At 33.8% G+C, this 16,755-nt stretch overlaps 1 protein-coding gene across 1 annotated transcript in view; it reads right to left on the minus strand.

Annotated features, from left to right (window-relative positions):
* The window catches only part of LOC106882282 (transducin-like enhancer protein 4), a 100,523-nt gene that overhangs the window by 30,202 nt on the left and 53,566 nt on the right, over positions 1 to 16,755 (minus strand). Inside the window, exons 5-8 of the mRNA XM_089354246.1 lie at positions 9,633 to 9,695; positions 6,243 to 6,317; positions 5,309 to 5,486; positions 4,510 to 4,520 (exon numbers count right to left, since the gene is read on the minus strand). Coding sequence (XP_089210372.1) covers positions 4,510 to 4,520; positions 5,309 to 5,486; positions 6,243 to 6,317; positions 9,633 to 9,695 — 327 coding nt within the window. The remainder of the gene's footprint in view (positions 1 to 4,509; positions 4,521 to 5,308; positions 5,487 to 6,242; positions 6,318 to 9,632; positions 9,696 to 16,755) is intronic.

Consider the following 16,755-nt stretch of genomic DNA (forward strand, 5'->3'; position numbering starts at 1 on the left):
CTCAAACCGATCTCTGTTTCATATATCCCAAGTGATAACATTTAAATACAGAAGAATTAGGTACGAAACTGAGCACTCTAATCTAGCAGTATCCCAAAACCAACACGACCAAATGATGATGATAATGATAGCAATTTCTTTGGCCTAGGCATTTCGAAAGAGATTGGTTTATAATCAATCCAAAATGCTGAAGTAGGTGTCACAAGTGTAAAAGTCAATCAAAGAAGAGTTTGAATTGTTTGTACCAATCCATTCACTAATGGAAGTTTACAAATTACCTTAATTGACCAACTCAATAAAACACATTAGTTTTAATACTCAACTTCTATTTTAATTTGAAATGTTCTTTGTGTATAATATGTAAGCATTTTAAATATTGATTTAATACTGAATGTGATGCTTATCTCTCTCTGTGTATATATATATATATCACTACAAGATAATATTTATCATACATTGGCTTCACACAATCATATATATATCTACAGATAGGTTACTATGATAAGATCTTTGTAGTGAAATATATTTTAAGCCAATTGCAACAGGAGTCTCAGTTGACTTGACTCAAGTCCCAGACAGGTGCAGAAATGGCACAGTCGTTAAGAAGTTTGCTTCGCAACCAGTTTCAAGTTCATTCCCACTTCTACGACAGCCATGGACCAACTAAAGTATTGTGAGTAGAACAAGTAAATGGTAACCTACAGAGAAGCCCAATGTGTATGTGTATGTGTATGTGTGTGTGTGTGTGTGTGTGTGTGTGTGTGTGTGTGTGTACACATACACATGTTGATATTCCACACCTTTCGCTTGTTACAATTTGAGCCATATGGTGATGTTTACATTCATTGCTGACATTTCAACTAGTTGCTCTTCACTTGAAAAACATAAGAATTGGTGACAGGAGAAAAAATGAAAATGCTGCCTTAGATAGTCCTCACCCATTCCATACCATTGAAAATGCAGACATTAAATGAACAAACATATATAGATACATCTATATATTGGAGTGCTAGTACTAGTTCATGTGGAGGCGCAATGACCCAGTGGTTAGGGCAGCGGACACGCGGTCATAGGATCGCGGTTTCGATTCCCAGACCAGGCGTTGTGAGTGATTATTGAGCGAAAAACACTTAAAGCTCCACGAGGCTCCGGGATGTTGGCAAACCCTGCTGTACTCTTTCACCACAACTTTCTCTCACTCTTTCTTCCTGTTTCTGTTGTGCCTGTAATTCAAAGGGTCAGCCTTGTCACACTGTGTCACGCTGAATCTCCTCGAGAACTGCGTTAAGGGTACACGTCTGGAGTGCTCAGCCACTTGCACGTTAATTTCACGAGCAGGCTGTTCCGTTGATCGGATCAACTGGAACCCTCGACGTCATAAGCGACGGAGTGCCAACAACAACAACTAGTCCATATAGCATACATAAGTAATCGCTCGTTGTAGGTATTTCCTTATATCCAAACAAGATAATCCTTCTTGCTTCAGTGCACAAAAGTACACTGCTTTCTTAGGGAAAATTAACATCCTTTGTCATAGATAACTTGGCCTGTTGAGTCAATGCTACAGACACCAGAGCTAATGATTAACTCTAAATTAATACAGCTTCTTAACATATTTCAAACTTTATATTGTTTCCATTTAGTTCATTATATATATATATATATATATATATATATATATATACACACACACACATATATTAGTGGAGGCACATGGCTTAGTGGTTAGGGTGTTGGACTCATGATCATGAGATTGTGGTTTTGATTCCTAGGCTGGGTGATGCATTGTGTTCTTCAGCAAAACATTTCATTTCACATTGCTCTAGTGTAATCCTGTAATGAGCTGGTATCCTATCCAGGGAGGGATGTATAAACCAGAGAAACTGGCCCTATGATCCTTATGGAGTAATGTAGACTAACCATATATATATACATACACATACATATATATATATATATATATATACATATATATATATATATATATATATATATATATATATGTGTGTCTATATTATATAAAACACTCATCTGGGGCATCATCAGGGCTTTATGGTATGAAGTTTGCTTTACATCAATTCTAGGCCCATTGCCACAGATCAACACCTTGGCAAATGTCTTTTACCAGAGTCTTGTGGAATTTGGAGGGCAGAGACTGTGTAGAGACCCATCATACATACACATTCAAATACATATATGCTTATCTACTCGACTATCATAAATTGACAAAGAAGTAACAGCCTGAAAGAGGTATTAGATTAATATGACTGACTTAAACATTTGAAGGCAGAGCCATATTCTAATGGTTGAAACCAGTAAAAGAATGAAGAAATACAGTTTTTGTTTGTACTGTGTAGCACAAGAAAAAGACATAAGTACGCAATACAACTTGTTTAAGGTGTGTAGTCGTATATGTTAATTTATATAAGAAACAAGGATATTACCTCTTGCAAACTGTGATTTTGTTCAAGTAGTCTACTGTACATAGCAGCAGGCTTTGAAAGCAATCAGTCAACTAATATTATCAAACCCTTGACATGTAACAGTCAATTGAGAGAACGAAACTGCAGTTATGTAATGCTTGTTTAGCTTAAATAAATTAACATAAGCTGGTGCCTGACTGTTGATGAAACAGTGAAGATGTGAGTGTTCTGCATAACACTAGTGTGAAAGTAGAATATCTAATTTCCAGTATTTAATCCTGTTTGAAACACAGGGTTCTGACTAAGAATTCTTATTCCTGAAAATGTAATGATCAGATTAAAGAAACTTTGGACACCGTTTTGAGAAAAAGAAAGGCCACACAAACTAAATGTTGGGTTTGAAGTAAAGAAAAAATAATATAAGAATAAAAAACACTGCCAAACGTAAAACTAGAATTCACGGGGTTAAAAGATAAACTAAAAGCAGATGACTGTCAAGTGGTTATGTAACATAACTATTTGATAACAAATATTGACAACTTTATGATAAATCTGGTTAAATTGAGCTTATTGTGAAGAAATTAAAGGACCAGTCCATTTCATAGACATTGCATTGAGTAAATGGACACTAAGTTAAGCTAGCTGGAAAACTAACACATGCACACAAACGCACATACATATAAGAGTTTAGTGATATGTAAGCAAAAGAAGATACTGGGTGTTGAGAAGATTAAGAATAATTTTTTCTTAAAATCAAACAATTTGAATTAGGTTGTTCTAACCAACTGACTTTCACTTCATTGCTACCAAATTTCAAATAGGTCAATAAGCTTTTTTTTTTTTTTTTTTTTTTTAAAAAGATAATTTTATCTATGGTCCTACAAGACCAATACATTACTTCAAGTTGTTCAGAATGGTGATGGGGGTAAAAGCAACATAATTCAACAAGAACTTCTTTCTTAATTGGAAAAAGGGCTACTTTAATATCAAATTTATTACAGAATTACTTCAAGATTTCATCTAGCCATTCAGATTTTGTCTCATGTTTTTAAAAAGACATAAGGAAAATAGAAAGGCATATATATAGGTATAGCTATCAAGATTATTATTTAAGTTATAAAATAAGAGTTTCAAATTTATAAAAAGTATAACTATCTGGAATGTTCAAAATGTGCATTAGAAATGTGCACTTAATAATAATAATTAATGATTAAATTAAGAGGAGGAGGGGAAACAAAATTTAAGAGAAGCATGATGATAGAAAAAATATTAAGGCATTAAAAATAATTGTATAAAATTTGATTATCACAGATTGTAATAATACCAAAGAGGTTGACATGGAAATTTTAAGAAAGAAAATATGAAAAAAACTAACATCCTTGTTTTGTTATTATATGCAGTTGTTATTAAACTTTATCAATTTTATTTGTTGAAAAGAAAGATTTAGTAAATCTTTTACCATTTCAACCTCTTTGGATAAATAATTTAAAGTTTAAGATAAGAACTAAGTGAAAAGATTTTACTTGTTTTGTAAAAAGCAAGTAACTGATATGAATTGTAGGAGAAGTTCTGGCAAAAAAAAAAGTTTTGTTTTGTTTGTTTCTTTCACTTTTGTTATTTTTTTTTGTTTTGTTTTGTTTGAAAATATACAATTGACAGACATGATTTTTGGAAAGATGAACCCTTTATTACAAGAGAGTACTGTTTTGAAGAATCCCAAAGATGCACTATTTATGCCAAAGTAATATCAAGCAAAGTTATGTTCAATTTATATACAAAATATTGCTTGATTGATAAGAAGTGTCCAAAGTCAGAATGCACCTATTCCTGATTGTTCCAAATATTTATGAAGAATATTGGCATTAAAAGACACACGCACAAATGTTTTATTTTTCTCTCTCTCTCTCTCACTTTTTTTTTTTTTAAATGTTTTGCTTGGCTTCCACAGTGGGCAAGATTCTTGCCAGTAAGTATGGATTAAAAATATAAAATTTCACAGCATTGCAGAGATGAAGTTCTTCGGATCCAAACACTACAAGTTACTTCCTTTTTCACTGTTTTCAACAATAGAACTGTGTTTACTTACGTGTTTCTCTTCTATAATCCAAAAGGTTATATGAAAGATAAAAAAAGAAAGAAAGAAAGAAAGAATTAAATACCAATGTCTAGAGTTTAGATTGAATTTTTAATATCTTAGAAAGCAAAACCAGTATTAACTATTTAAAAAAAAAAGTTTCTAAACTTTACCCACACAAAGGTGAAAGAAGGAAAGAAGGAAATATGCAAATGGAGTGAGTGAGCAAGAGCATTGTCGTTATTATTATGATTCAAAACAAGGTCAGCAATTATCAGGAATAAGTGTTAATGCTATTTAGACTGAATACTTAGGAATTCAAAATTAATTCTTTAATAGGATCAGGATTAGTGATAAAGTGATGCAAAATAATCACTTCGTGTTATTAGCAGAAAGACTTCACCTCCACAACGTAAATTCGACAATGCTTTGGATATTACTTTTGAAGGGAAAAAAGTGATTCATTACTCAACCATATATTTTGGTAGCAGTTATTGGAGAGGAAGAATGCTTTTTAATGAGTCCATTGGAAGGGTGAAAAACTGATTAACCTCCAGGCAGTAAGTTCCTGCTGAGAAATCTTTGGGCTTACAAGACTTGTCATTGTTGCCAGAATATGTTGACAATTTTAAAGTTAACTGTCATAGCAATTCAGTTATAATTAACTTGAACAAACTTTTATTAAATCCTAACTTCTTTTTTTCTTTTGTTTTAAATATTATTTTCTATGCATTCACACCAAACTGAAAACCAGACAGCACATTAAAAAAAGTTCTTAAAAGAGAGAAAAAAATGTTATTTGAAAACTCACCCTTCTCTTCTTTTAAAGATCCACTTAAATGTGGGTTGCCAGGAAATGTGCCTGAAAGTGCCAACAGTCCTGATCCACTTGATACTGGGATTCCAGGGGGTTGTAAACTAGCAGGATGAGGTGGTATTGGAATGGCTGGTGGGTGAGCATGGGGGAGATGTTGTGCCTGAACTTGTTGCTGAAAACCAATATACAAATGTCCAAATGTAAGAACAGAAGAAGAACAACAAAAAAAAGCTTATTACAAGATTATGTGCTAATTATAATAATGATTGCTAATAATAATAATAAAAAAAATAGGGGGGTGTGGATAAAATAACACAAAAAGGAAACAAAAAACACAAGGCAAACTAATTCAACAAAAAGTATAAAATCATGTGACATGCAACGTCCAAGAGTAAAAACATGTATATGTGTGTCTATACTACATGTTTGGATTAAACAAGAGTTTAGTGATAGTTTTTACAATCTGTCCATTCATTTCAGCACAAAAAATGAGGAATGTGTAAAATTTACAAAAGCTACAAAGACAAAAATATATATATTTAAAAGGCTTTTGTTTTTCTTGGATTTTTCAGTGTTTTTGGAATTATATGAAAACTTAACTGCTAATGTTTTTAAACTGCCTTACTTTCCTGTACATTTATAATTTTGTGGTATTTAAGGAATGAGATTATAAGTTTCTTCGATTTGGACGTTAAAAGAGGCGAAGTCTGATGGACATTCTCAGGGGAGATCACTGTTGTTTGGCAGCAGAAGAAATGATTAAACACATGATTACTTTGAATCTATTTTATAATCAATCTTCGAAAATTAGTCGCAGTTTGGTAATGAAAATTTATAACAAATTGGAAAGAAAAAAAAAGTTAAATCGGGGAAAAATAACACGAAGGAATGGGAGGGCAAAGTGCTTGGCAGCTTCACTGAAACATACCCCTATAATTGCATTCAGTTCAGCCATGGTCACCTGTTTGGCTCGTTCTACAGCAGCTGCAACCTGTTGCTGATGCTGCAAAACAAAGAGGAAACAGAACAATAACAAAACTGGTAGTTTGTGTGGTGATTACAACTTTAGAAGCCAAGAAAGAGACGAGAGGAAAAGAGATTGTCAACTCATTGAATACCCTTGTCTCTGGATGGAAGCCATCATCGTCGTGGTCAAAATAGCGATGGATTAGATCTATCTATATAAATATATACAGTGAAGAGGAATTGATATCGAATGCAAGTTTTTAAATGTTGATTTGGCCCAGTAACGATGATGAAACTTAGTTTAAATGGAAGCTTTCAGAATTTGATGGCGATGAGAATATAGTAAATGAAATAAATACCCATTTTTAAGTGCTAGTGAAAATATTAATACAAAAAAGAAATAAAAAAGAAAAAACAGATGCCTCATTAATTTAAAAGCAAGCTTAAAACATTACATGCTAAAGTAGGAATTATAGTAACCTAGAATAATTTAATATATTCCCCAAAATTTAAGTTATTTCAGCTTTAAATGTTTTAAAGATAACTGCAATAAAAGAGTTAATAATTAAACCTTTCTTTAAAGATTTAAGCTTGCAACATTACATTACACCTCCCAATTAGTTTTTAGTTTTAAATTCGAAATTAACTTGCGTCATTTTAAACCCCTTCTTTTGTTCAACGATAATTTTTGTTTTAAAATTACATTTGGCCTGGCCTTTATCCCCAGCCCCATCACACACACAATTCACAAGACAGGTAATAAAATAAATTTACTACAGACAATCTCGGGTGAAAAAAGAAAAAGTAAAAAGAAAAAAATACACAAGTTTTTTAAACAACAAAAAAAGCAACAAAACAACTCGGAGGAATTTACAAGGTGAAAAGGAAAATTTGTTCGAAAGCAATAAAAAAGATTTTTTTTTCTTTTTTTGTTTATAATTTTTGCTCAGAACTTATTTCAGAAAATAAACATAAGTAAATTTTAATTTACACTTTTCTTTTTTAAATGAGACGTTATAAAAGACTTGAAGCACAACTTGTAAATTATTATTGTATGTTCAGTAATGTTGGAAGAAATAAAAACAAAAAAGAACGAAACAGAAAAGTAAAATATAATTTACTAATGCTTTAATATAGAGCGTGTTTGAAAAGTAAATATAAATAAATTAATTAACGGTTATAATACAACATTTATTTGGAAAAGGGAGTCGGGACATGTATAATAAAGTCGTTGTTCCACTCAAAACGAAAAATTATATAATACTACAAATACGGCTATTGTTTTTTCTTAAGCATCAAATGACTCAATTAACTATCAAAATTATCAATAGTGGTTCTAGGAAAACAATGTTTTGTAAACGTTCAAGTGGATCGCGTTTATTAATTGTTCCCAGAAAGAAAGAGAAAGCTTTTTGGTTGACGAGCAAGGGAGAGAACTATGTAGTGCAGAGTATATTTTTGAATGTCAGCTGCTGCAATTAGCGACTTCTTCATCACCGGAACTGCTAATACTGCTTAGCAGTGTATATGTTGGCACTCCGTCGCTTATGACGTCGAGGGTTCCAGTTGATCTGATCAACGGAACAGCCTGCTCATGAAATTAACGTGTAAGTGGCTGAGCACTCCACAGACACGTGTACCCTTAACGTAGTTCTCGGGGATATTCAGCTTGAGACAGTGAGACAAGGCTGACCCTTTGAATTACAGGCACGACAGAAACAGGAAGTAAGAGTGAGAGAAAGTTGCGGTGAAAGAGTACAGCAGGGTTCGCCACCATCCCCTGTCGGAGCCGCGTGGAGCTTTAGGTGTTTTCGCTCAATAAACACTCACAACGCCCGGTCTAGGAATCGAAACCGCGAGTCCGCTGCCCTAATCACTGGGGCATTGCGCCTCCACCTGCTTAACAGTATTAGCAGTGGAACCTGCACACATGGTACAGGATGGATTATATATCAAATAAGCAGAAATTATTTAGCAACATGCGTACAAAAGAAAAAAAAATTTAATTTAAAAAATCATGTTTAATTCTAACATATATTACTTTTCCAAGAGGAAATTTGCATCGTCGCAAAATTTTAATGTTATTTCAGCTTGAACATGTATAAGAGCTTTCAGAACTTCAACCTACAGTAATATTTATTAGATCTAGTATTTAAGTTTTATAGGTGTGCGTGGTGAGAGTAAATATACGCGTGCATAGAAGGGCGGACTTTTATAAACTTAAAGGATCTGACGAAGTTAAAAGAGATTTTTTCTTTTTGCCTTTTGCACTATTTTCTTAATCCTACGGAGAAAAAGGAAACTAAATTCTTTATAGTAAACATAACTAAACGTACAAATTTGATCTATGTAGAGTAACGTCCACTTTTTCATGCTTGCATGGGTCAGACAATTCACTGAGCCGTATTTTCTGTGGCTGGATCCCCTTGCGGTTGCCAGCCCTCAGCAGTTTCCAAACAAGGTAATATTTACCCAAAAGATCGGATATGTTTTCATGAATAATTGGAAACGACCAACATTGTAAGACAGTGATATGTACACAACAGGCTTCTTTCAGTTTTCATCTACCACCTCCACTCGCAAGGCTTTGGTCAATCCCAGGTATAGAAGAAGAAACTTGCCCAAAGTGTTTCGCAGTAGGACACAACCCAAAAGCACATGATTTGGATACCCTCATATATATATATATATATATATATATATATATATATATGCAGGCATGGCTGTATGGTAAAAAGCTTCCTTCCCAACCACATGGCCATGGGTTCAGTCACACTGTGTGGCACATTGGGCTATAGCCTCGAGCTGACCAAAACCTTGTGAGTGGATTTGGTAGACAGAAACTGAAAAAAAAAATCTGTTGTGTGTATGTGTGCTGGTATGTTTATGTCCCCATAACTTAGTGGTTCGTCAAAAATGACCGATAAAATAAGTATTGGGCTTATAAAAAAAGTACTGGAATCACTTGGCTAAATATTCAAGGCAGTGCTCCAGCATGGCTGTAGTCTAATGACTGAAACAAATAATATATATATATATACATGCCTTCTTTTAAACATTGAAGAGCAGAAAGTTATGTTGAAACTGTTTTGTTTACCATTTTTATGGCTGTCTTTACTCCACTATATATATTGTGAGTCTGTGTAAGAGAGAGGGGTGGGTGGGTATGTGGTTCAACAAGACAATATACAATTGCAGATCAATGAAAATTGAAAATGAATATAGACAAATTTCTTTTTTTGTAAAAAAAAAAAAAAAAGCCAAAATTTACAAGGTGAGTGAGAACGAAATGAATGAGCTGTTTTCTTCAGATGAACATCACTAAAACTGAAGCATTGCATTATATTCTTACCTCCTGTGACAAGAATGGAATAACTTGGGCACAGATTGCATTCAACCGCTTTGCAATCTCTGTCTGTAAAACAAACAAAATAAAAGAAAAAAAAATGAAATTGTAAGGAACATGTTAAACTGAATTTAAAAGATCAGATTAGCAAAATGGAATGGAAAAAATAATCACACACATACATTCATACATGTATAATAACAGCAAGATTAATATAAAATCAACAATAGAAGATATAAAATATTAGTTCAATTCCAGAAGTCAGAAAGTGACTCCAAGGAACTGTTTGGTGAATAGGTTGACAAAGAAAGAATGTAGAAGATTTGGGGGGGGGGGGGGTGCTCATTCCAAGAAAAAGTACTTCGACATAATACCATCATCACTTGACTATCTAATTAAGATATGAAATGATAGTCAGGAAGAATGAAACAAAATTGTATTTACACTCATCTAAAATTTTTGGCATATCTTGTGAGATCAATGATCTGTGACCTGTTTTCAGGTTAGGTTATGTAGATGGCGCACAATACTGGAGTGTCTTCCATGATGCATATGTCCAGGTAAGGTTGTATGGAAGGCCACCACTTTCCCAAAAAGTAGAGCAGATATTTCTCTCCTTGTCATCAATGCTGTTTATAGGAAGCTGTCAGTATGAAACTGAGGGCTAAAACAGGCTACCTTGGGGGTTTCAGTCCTTGTTTGGTAATCAAACTACACCCCCTCCACCAGTACTTAATTGATAGTGGTACTTGTTTTTATTGATCCCAAAAAGATGTCCTCAAATGAAGTTTTAAATCTAGAATGTAAAAAAAAAACAAAAAAACTGGAACAAATACTTCAAGGTATTTTATCTGAGGCTCGAATGTTTTTGCTGTCGACTACACTTCCTTCCAGCAGTCTAGGTATTCAACTTAGGATAATAGTACATTTTTATCCTTCTGGACAGGTTGGAAAGAAAGAAAAAGGAAAAAAATTGTGAACTACCCTCCTACTCCTACCAACAACCCAGTCAGTTTCCAAAAGTTTGAACTGGTTTCGTATAACTACATTGAGAAGAAATTGTATTTGTGAATATTTTATTGTACGCAATACTAACAATAAAATGTTAGTAATATATAACATTGTACAAAATATAGAATGTTCACAAGGCTACAAAAAAAAATTATAAAAGTTCAACTCAGGCCAGGGCTTAATATATTTGTATTTGGTTGATATCAGACAGTGTTTAACCCTTTAGCATTCAGATTATTCTTGTCAATTGTAATGCTTATTTATTCACATTGTTTTAACTTCATCATGTATTATCTCATAGTTTTGAGATTTCAATGATGTGATAGCATTTTTTTGAATGGCATTGTAAAGTAGGTGTGAGAGGCTGGACGTTGCTGGTTTGAACATAGAATAGACAGAATATTTGGGCTGTTATATATGGCCAGTTTAAGTGCTAAAGGCAACATGATCGCCCAGAAAAATTCAAATGTGAAACAAGATAGAATTTAAAAGACAAACAAACATACTTTAGATGGTGCCTTTGCAAGCTTTCACTATTTTCAAAACATTTTTACATTTCAATTAAAAATTTAGTAAACAACAAAACCTTTTCACAAGGGTTGGATTTCTACAGGTTACTCCAGATGATCAATCCATCAGTGATTCTATGCCAGAAGTGGCAGAAAGCAGATCTGACTAAACCACACACAACTACCACTATCAAATGCAACATGTGCTTGAATACTAATTCACAACACCCAGAGTTTATGCAAATTTCACAGGCAAAATAGGGAAATTTTCTCTGGAACCCTTTAAAACTCTTTAGACTTCTACTGACACTGCCATGACATCTGCTCATTGAACATGGCATGTTACAAAATAATTTTCAGAGCCCCAAGTTGTTTTCCTGCTAATCATCTTTATAGTATCACTTTCCAAACTCTGCACCAAACACTGTGTTGCAACTCACTGGAATCCCTTCATGCGCATCTGTCCCTTGAAGCTATTCAAAATTGAACATCAATTTCACCAAAATAGGTGATGGTGATGGGGTGGGTTTCCCTGCATATACCATGACCACTGCCCCACCAAAATATATTTAAGTTCCATGTAGATGTTATATACAAATTGCTTTCTGAATTCATTTTCCACTCATTTTTATAGGTAACTTGCATGACTTTGTGGAAGTAGTTTTTCTTTTGCTTTGTACTCTTCTTACAACAAACTATTAAGTGAAAATAGCTGATAGATAGGTGAGTGGAGAAAATCGTACACATGAAATAATGCAGGAGGGGTAAAGACATAACAGGGGTAAAACAACAATGAATAATGTATAGGGATTCATTACTCATATGTGGAGAGTTCCAATTCACCACAAAAATATAATTATTTTATAAGTGGAAGAAAAAAAATCACTTTACATTGTCCTAATTTACCTGACTGTTAGGAACAGGCACACTATCAAAAAATGTTATCCGAGACAAGCCAGCTTCCTAAGGATGAGATATTTATCATATCTGCCCCAACACTATAGAACTAGAAACAAGCAAAGTCCCTTGAGAATAGGAAGCGTTTACATTTACAGACAAAATTTTGGGCTTATAGTTTATAAGTGGTTTGTAATGTGGCAATTTAATCATGCAGCTTACTGTATAAAGGAGAAAAGGATGGGATTAAACATGTAGTTTGGAATTATGAATAAATTTGAGAAGATGGAGTACTGACTAGTAAATGAGATTTTACAGGAATTTAGAATTCCACTAAAATGATTGGTAAGGACAAACTAATCACTGTTAATGGTTGGACAAGTTTCAAGTGAACTATCAAGCTCTATCAATAGTTGTTATTGACAGTTCAAGTGATGGTTATCAAGCATGTCAGAACTTCTCAGTGCAACAGACTTTACCAAAGGAGACAGAGGAGAGAGGGGGAAAAGGAAATAGAAGAGGAGGTGGACTAAAGCTGTAACTAAGAACAAGCACAGTATAAAATGTCAGAACAATATGGCCAGAGATAGATTCAATACAGTAATGCAGACAAGTGGTGTTATTAATAAATTTCTGTCGACTGGATTGTGTGGCAGAAGATAACAATAGCCATTTGCAGTCATAGACTGTTTGAGCGAACACAGTAGTAGGATTGTAGTTATTACAAGCAAGATTAGCACCAGTTCATGGAGAAATTACAGGAAAGGTAATACGAGAATATTAGTAGGTGTGGCAATTAAACTAAAGGTTTCATGTTGTGTAAGAAGGAAACCTGGAAGAGGGCATGTTTCTGCCATGCCAAACTCGTTTTTTAAACTACAGAGCAAAACTTATGTTGATGTAACATCAACAAGGATGATGCGGGAAAGCAACACTAGGGAGAAAAAGAAGAAACATGAATCTAAATAAGGATATCTCGTACTGATACAAGGTTACTGGTCTTTTTATGGGGCAGTAAACAAAGGAGCATCTACATGGTTCCTCAACCTGCAAGAAGTAGCAGCCAGAATTTCCTTCCAGCTACACCTACCATTTTAATGTAGTTGAAGATACACTGTCTGAAAAAATAGATGGGGATGTTCCTATGTCAACTGAATCAAGGATAGTCTAGAGTTTAAACAGCAATAAAATACAACCTGTAGGAGGGGCATAGGAAAAGTGGAGTGAATTGACTACATTACATGTTTAATATCTTTTTTTAATCAGCTCCTGAGTTTGAAGTTAAAAAAATCAATCAGATTGCAATAGCAGCCACCAAAGTTCCAAAGGAGGAAAAGTGAAATATGAGGTGTTTTGCCACCACTAACACGAAGTTTAAAGTAAAGAGTTAAAGAATCAATAATAAAAACAGAAATATTTTCTCCATAATTAAATAAACAATATTTTTCAAAAAACAAGCGGAAAGAACAAAAAACAAAAACCAAAAAAGAAATGTAGAAAAACCAAAAAATTTTTTTAAAAAACAGAAAATGTAAACTGTTGAAAATTTCTTTGTTTGTTTTAAAAAAAGATGAGTGGTTTGAGAGTAGAATGTGAAATGCATGCGGGAATGCAAGCGTATAATAGGAATAAACATAAAAGAAATAGAATCAGTTCTGATAATTGATTTCAACCTTTAAAAAGAAAATAAAAGAAAAGAAAATTTGAGGACAGCCACTGATTATAGTCTACAGTTGTTAGCAGTCGGTGGGGAGTATGGGAGCAGCTGGAGATGAATATCTGTGGAAAGCAATTATTCCAGTGCTTAAAAATCAAGGACCTTTTATGTATCTTTGGCCTTCATTTAATTAATTTAAGTTTGAGATTCCAGTAGTAAATGTCATAATAACACAAGTATAAAATTGAGTTCATTACAGACTTGTTGAGATTTTAAAAACAATCAATGCTGTAAGTAGAGATAACGTAAGGAATTTTGTTGAAGAATGTCTTACATGAAAGTGGGAGGGAGGGAGGGGGGGGGAGAGAGAGAGAGAGAGAGAGAGAGAGAGAGAGAGAGAGAAGGATGTAGATGATAAAAGAGTGAAAAAGATGAAAGACAAAATGAAACGAAAGAGATAAAAAGATGAAGAATATGGATAGAGATGATGAGAGAAATTTTAAGAAAATAGATGGAGAAAAGGCTGGAAAACAAGGGAAAGACAAAAAGAGAAAGAGTGAGCGGAGATGTGCATACTTGTGTGCGTGTTTGATGAATTTAGTTTAAATTATCTGAAATGAAAATAGGAAATCTAGAAATTCTGTCTATTTAGCTTATTGGATCACTCCACACAAAAGGAATAGACATTAACTCTTTGAGAATTTATTGATATCCTCATAAGTGTTGGTTTACCAGCAAGCTAGGTTACCAACCTGAGAAGGTCAACTATTATGTGTGTGTGTGTGCATATATATATATATATATATATATATACACACACACACATCTTATACACACACACAACCCCTTCCTGCAACCAAGCAATTGGACATTTCAATATTGACCAGAAGACTTATTTAAATACTGTTGACCCCAGGTGTGCCCTTATGAAGTAGGTATGTGATGTAAGATGTTTCCAATAATGCCCATCCCATCTTTACCTGAAGAGTGTATCTTGAACATTATCCAATATCCAATACAAGAAAATAAGGAGAGACTTGAGTGTTAATATTTTAACAGATAAAAATTACCATGCAAATTTCTGTGCTTTGACCATTAAGAAGATTCTAAAATTCCTCTAATAATGCCGAATCACTATAAGAATGTTCACACTAGTAAGAAACAGGGTACCAAAATTAACAATTTTCCTTTGTAGCTCATGTTCAGTTCATTAATCATTGAGCTAAGAAAGACAAGTATTTCATAAGAGATCTTACACTACCAATGATCTTCAGTAGTTGAACTGAGAGGAATGCTTTTAATCCTAATATTGGAATGTAAATAGCCTTTTTGACTAGGAATGGAGGTGTTAATGTGATCATCTATCTGAAGTTTAACCTGGCCATTGAATATACACCACTAATCCTCACATTTAGACACACAACCCCCTATTTTTCTATTTCTCGTAGCCAAGCCATTCATGGATACTTGACCTTCACTCTGCTGATCATGACACTTAAGTACGTGCCACCCTGTCCAAATATCTTCTGTAGGTCAACAAATGCTGCAAGACAAATCTTTGTTTCATGCCATATTTCCTCTTAAGATAATAATGTTGAAATCATTATCAGTTGTTTCCTTCGAAAGATGATCAATAATAGCAAAAGGCATATACAAATAAATTTATTCTTCTAACACTACCACAGAAAGCTTCTGTGGATCTGTGATAGGTCTTTGGATCAAGTTAACAGTAAGGTAAATTAAAATAGAGAAACAGTGCAGGCATGACTGTGAGGTTAACAATTTCACTTTCCAACTATGTGGTTTTTAGATTCAATCACACTCCATAGCATGTAGGCAAGTGTTTGCATCTTCTATATATCTGTGGACTGACCAATGTTCTGTGGAAAATATTAGGCAGACAGAAACTGTATGGAGACTAGTTCTAAGTCTTCTAAGCCTGCATGCGTGTGTGTGTTTGTGTGCATGCACATTTGTCTCTTCATGACTTTGCATCAGCATCACTTTACTAGTGGCTAACAGTGGCATTTATGTCAACTATTAACAAAAATGCCCAGCTGTAAGGATTGGCATCAGAAAAAAACAGATGCCAAAAAAAAAAAAAATCAATGATGATAATGAATCATGTATATATATGGGTGTGTGTTTCAGAAAATTATAATAATGAGAATACCTAACATCTTACAAACGGATACCTAAAAAACAAAATATAAGATGGCCAAAACAAGAATATCTGATGAACATCTGCTTTTTCTATACTGATCTGGGGATATACAACAATAAAACTTTCCTAACAGTATACTTTAGCACCTGATGCTTATAGCTAGCTACAAGATGTCCCTGTATTCTTAACTGACTACATATTACCCCAATATCCAATGGCCCACCCGGCACAGAGTCAAGGACCTCAGCTTACAGCAACATGCCATTGCAGCAACACAAGTGGTGTGTCACTGACAGAAACAGCAGCTTAGATCTGAATATCCATTTCTATGATGATAAAACTGGCAGCTAATGAAATATGTATAGACACACGAGTGAGAGATTAGTTAAGTCTTTCTCCTATCTGTAAATTAAACAAATGAATACAAAGAAATAAAAAACAAGAGAAAAAAAAAACAAAACAAAACAAGAACAAAAAAAAAATGTGAAGAGAGAAAGAGAGAGAGAGAGAGAGAGAGAGAGAGAAATCATATATTAAGGTTATCTTGTCAAATAATCTAGCACAAACTGTTTTTCTCCATTGTTTCCAACATTGATGATTGGCAAGATGTGTTGCCAACCACAGAGGAGATGAATTTGAGTAAAGACCAGGAGGCAGAAATAAAACAAAAAAGGGAGAGAGAGAGATATATACAGACGACCATATATATATATATATATATATATATATATATATATATATATGGCAGTCTAATGGGAGAGGAAGTGGAAAGAAAACAATGGACATTTAGGTGGAGAGAAGATTGCAATCAATATGGTAGCCATTAGTGTTTTATATTACATACATACACACAGGTACATATATGTATATATTGTATTGGGTATGTGGGAG

The sequence above is a fragment of the Octopus bimaculoides genome, chromosome 6 (genome assembly GCF_046866305.1).
Source record: "Octopus bimaculoides isolate indiv1 chromosome 6, ASM4686630v1, whole genome shotgun sequence".
NCBI lineage: Eukaryota > Metazoa > Mollusca > Cephalopoda > Octopoda > Octopodidae > Octopus > Octopus bimaculoides.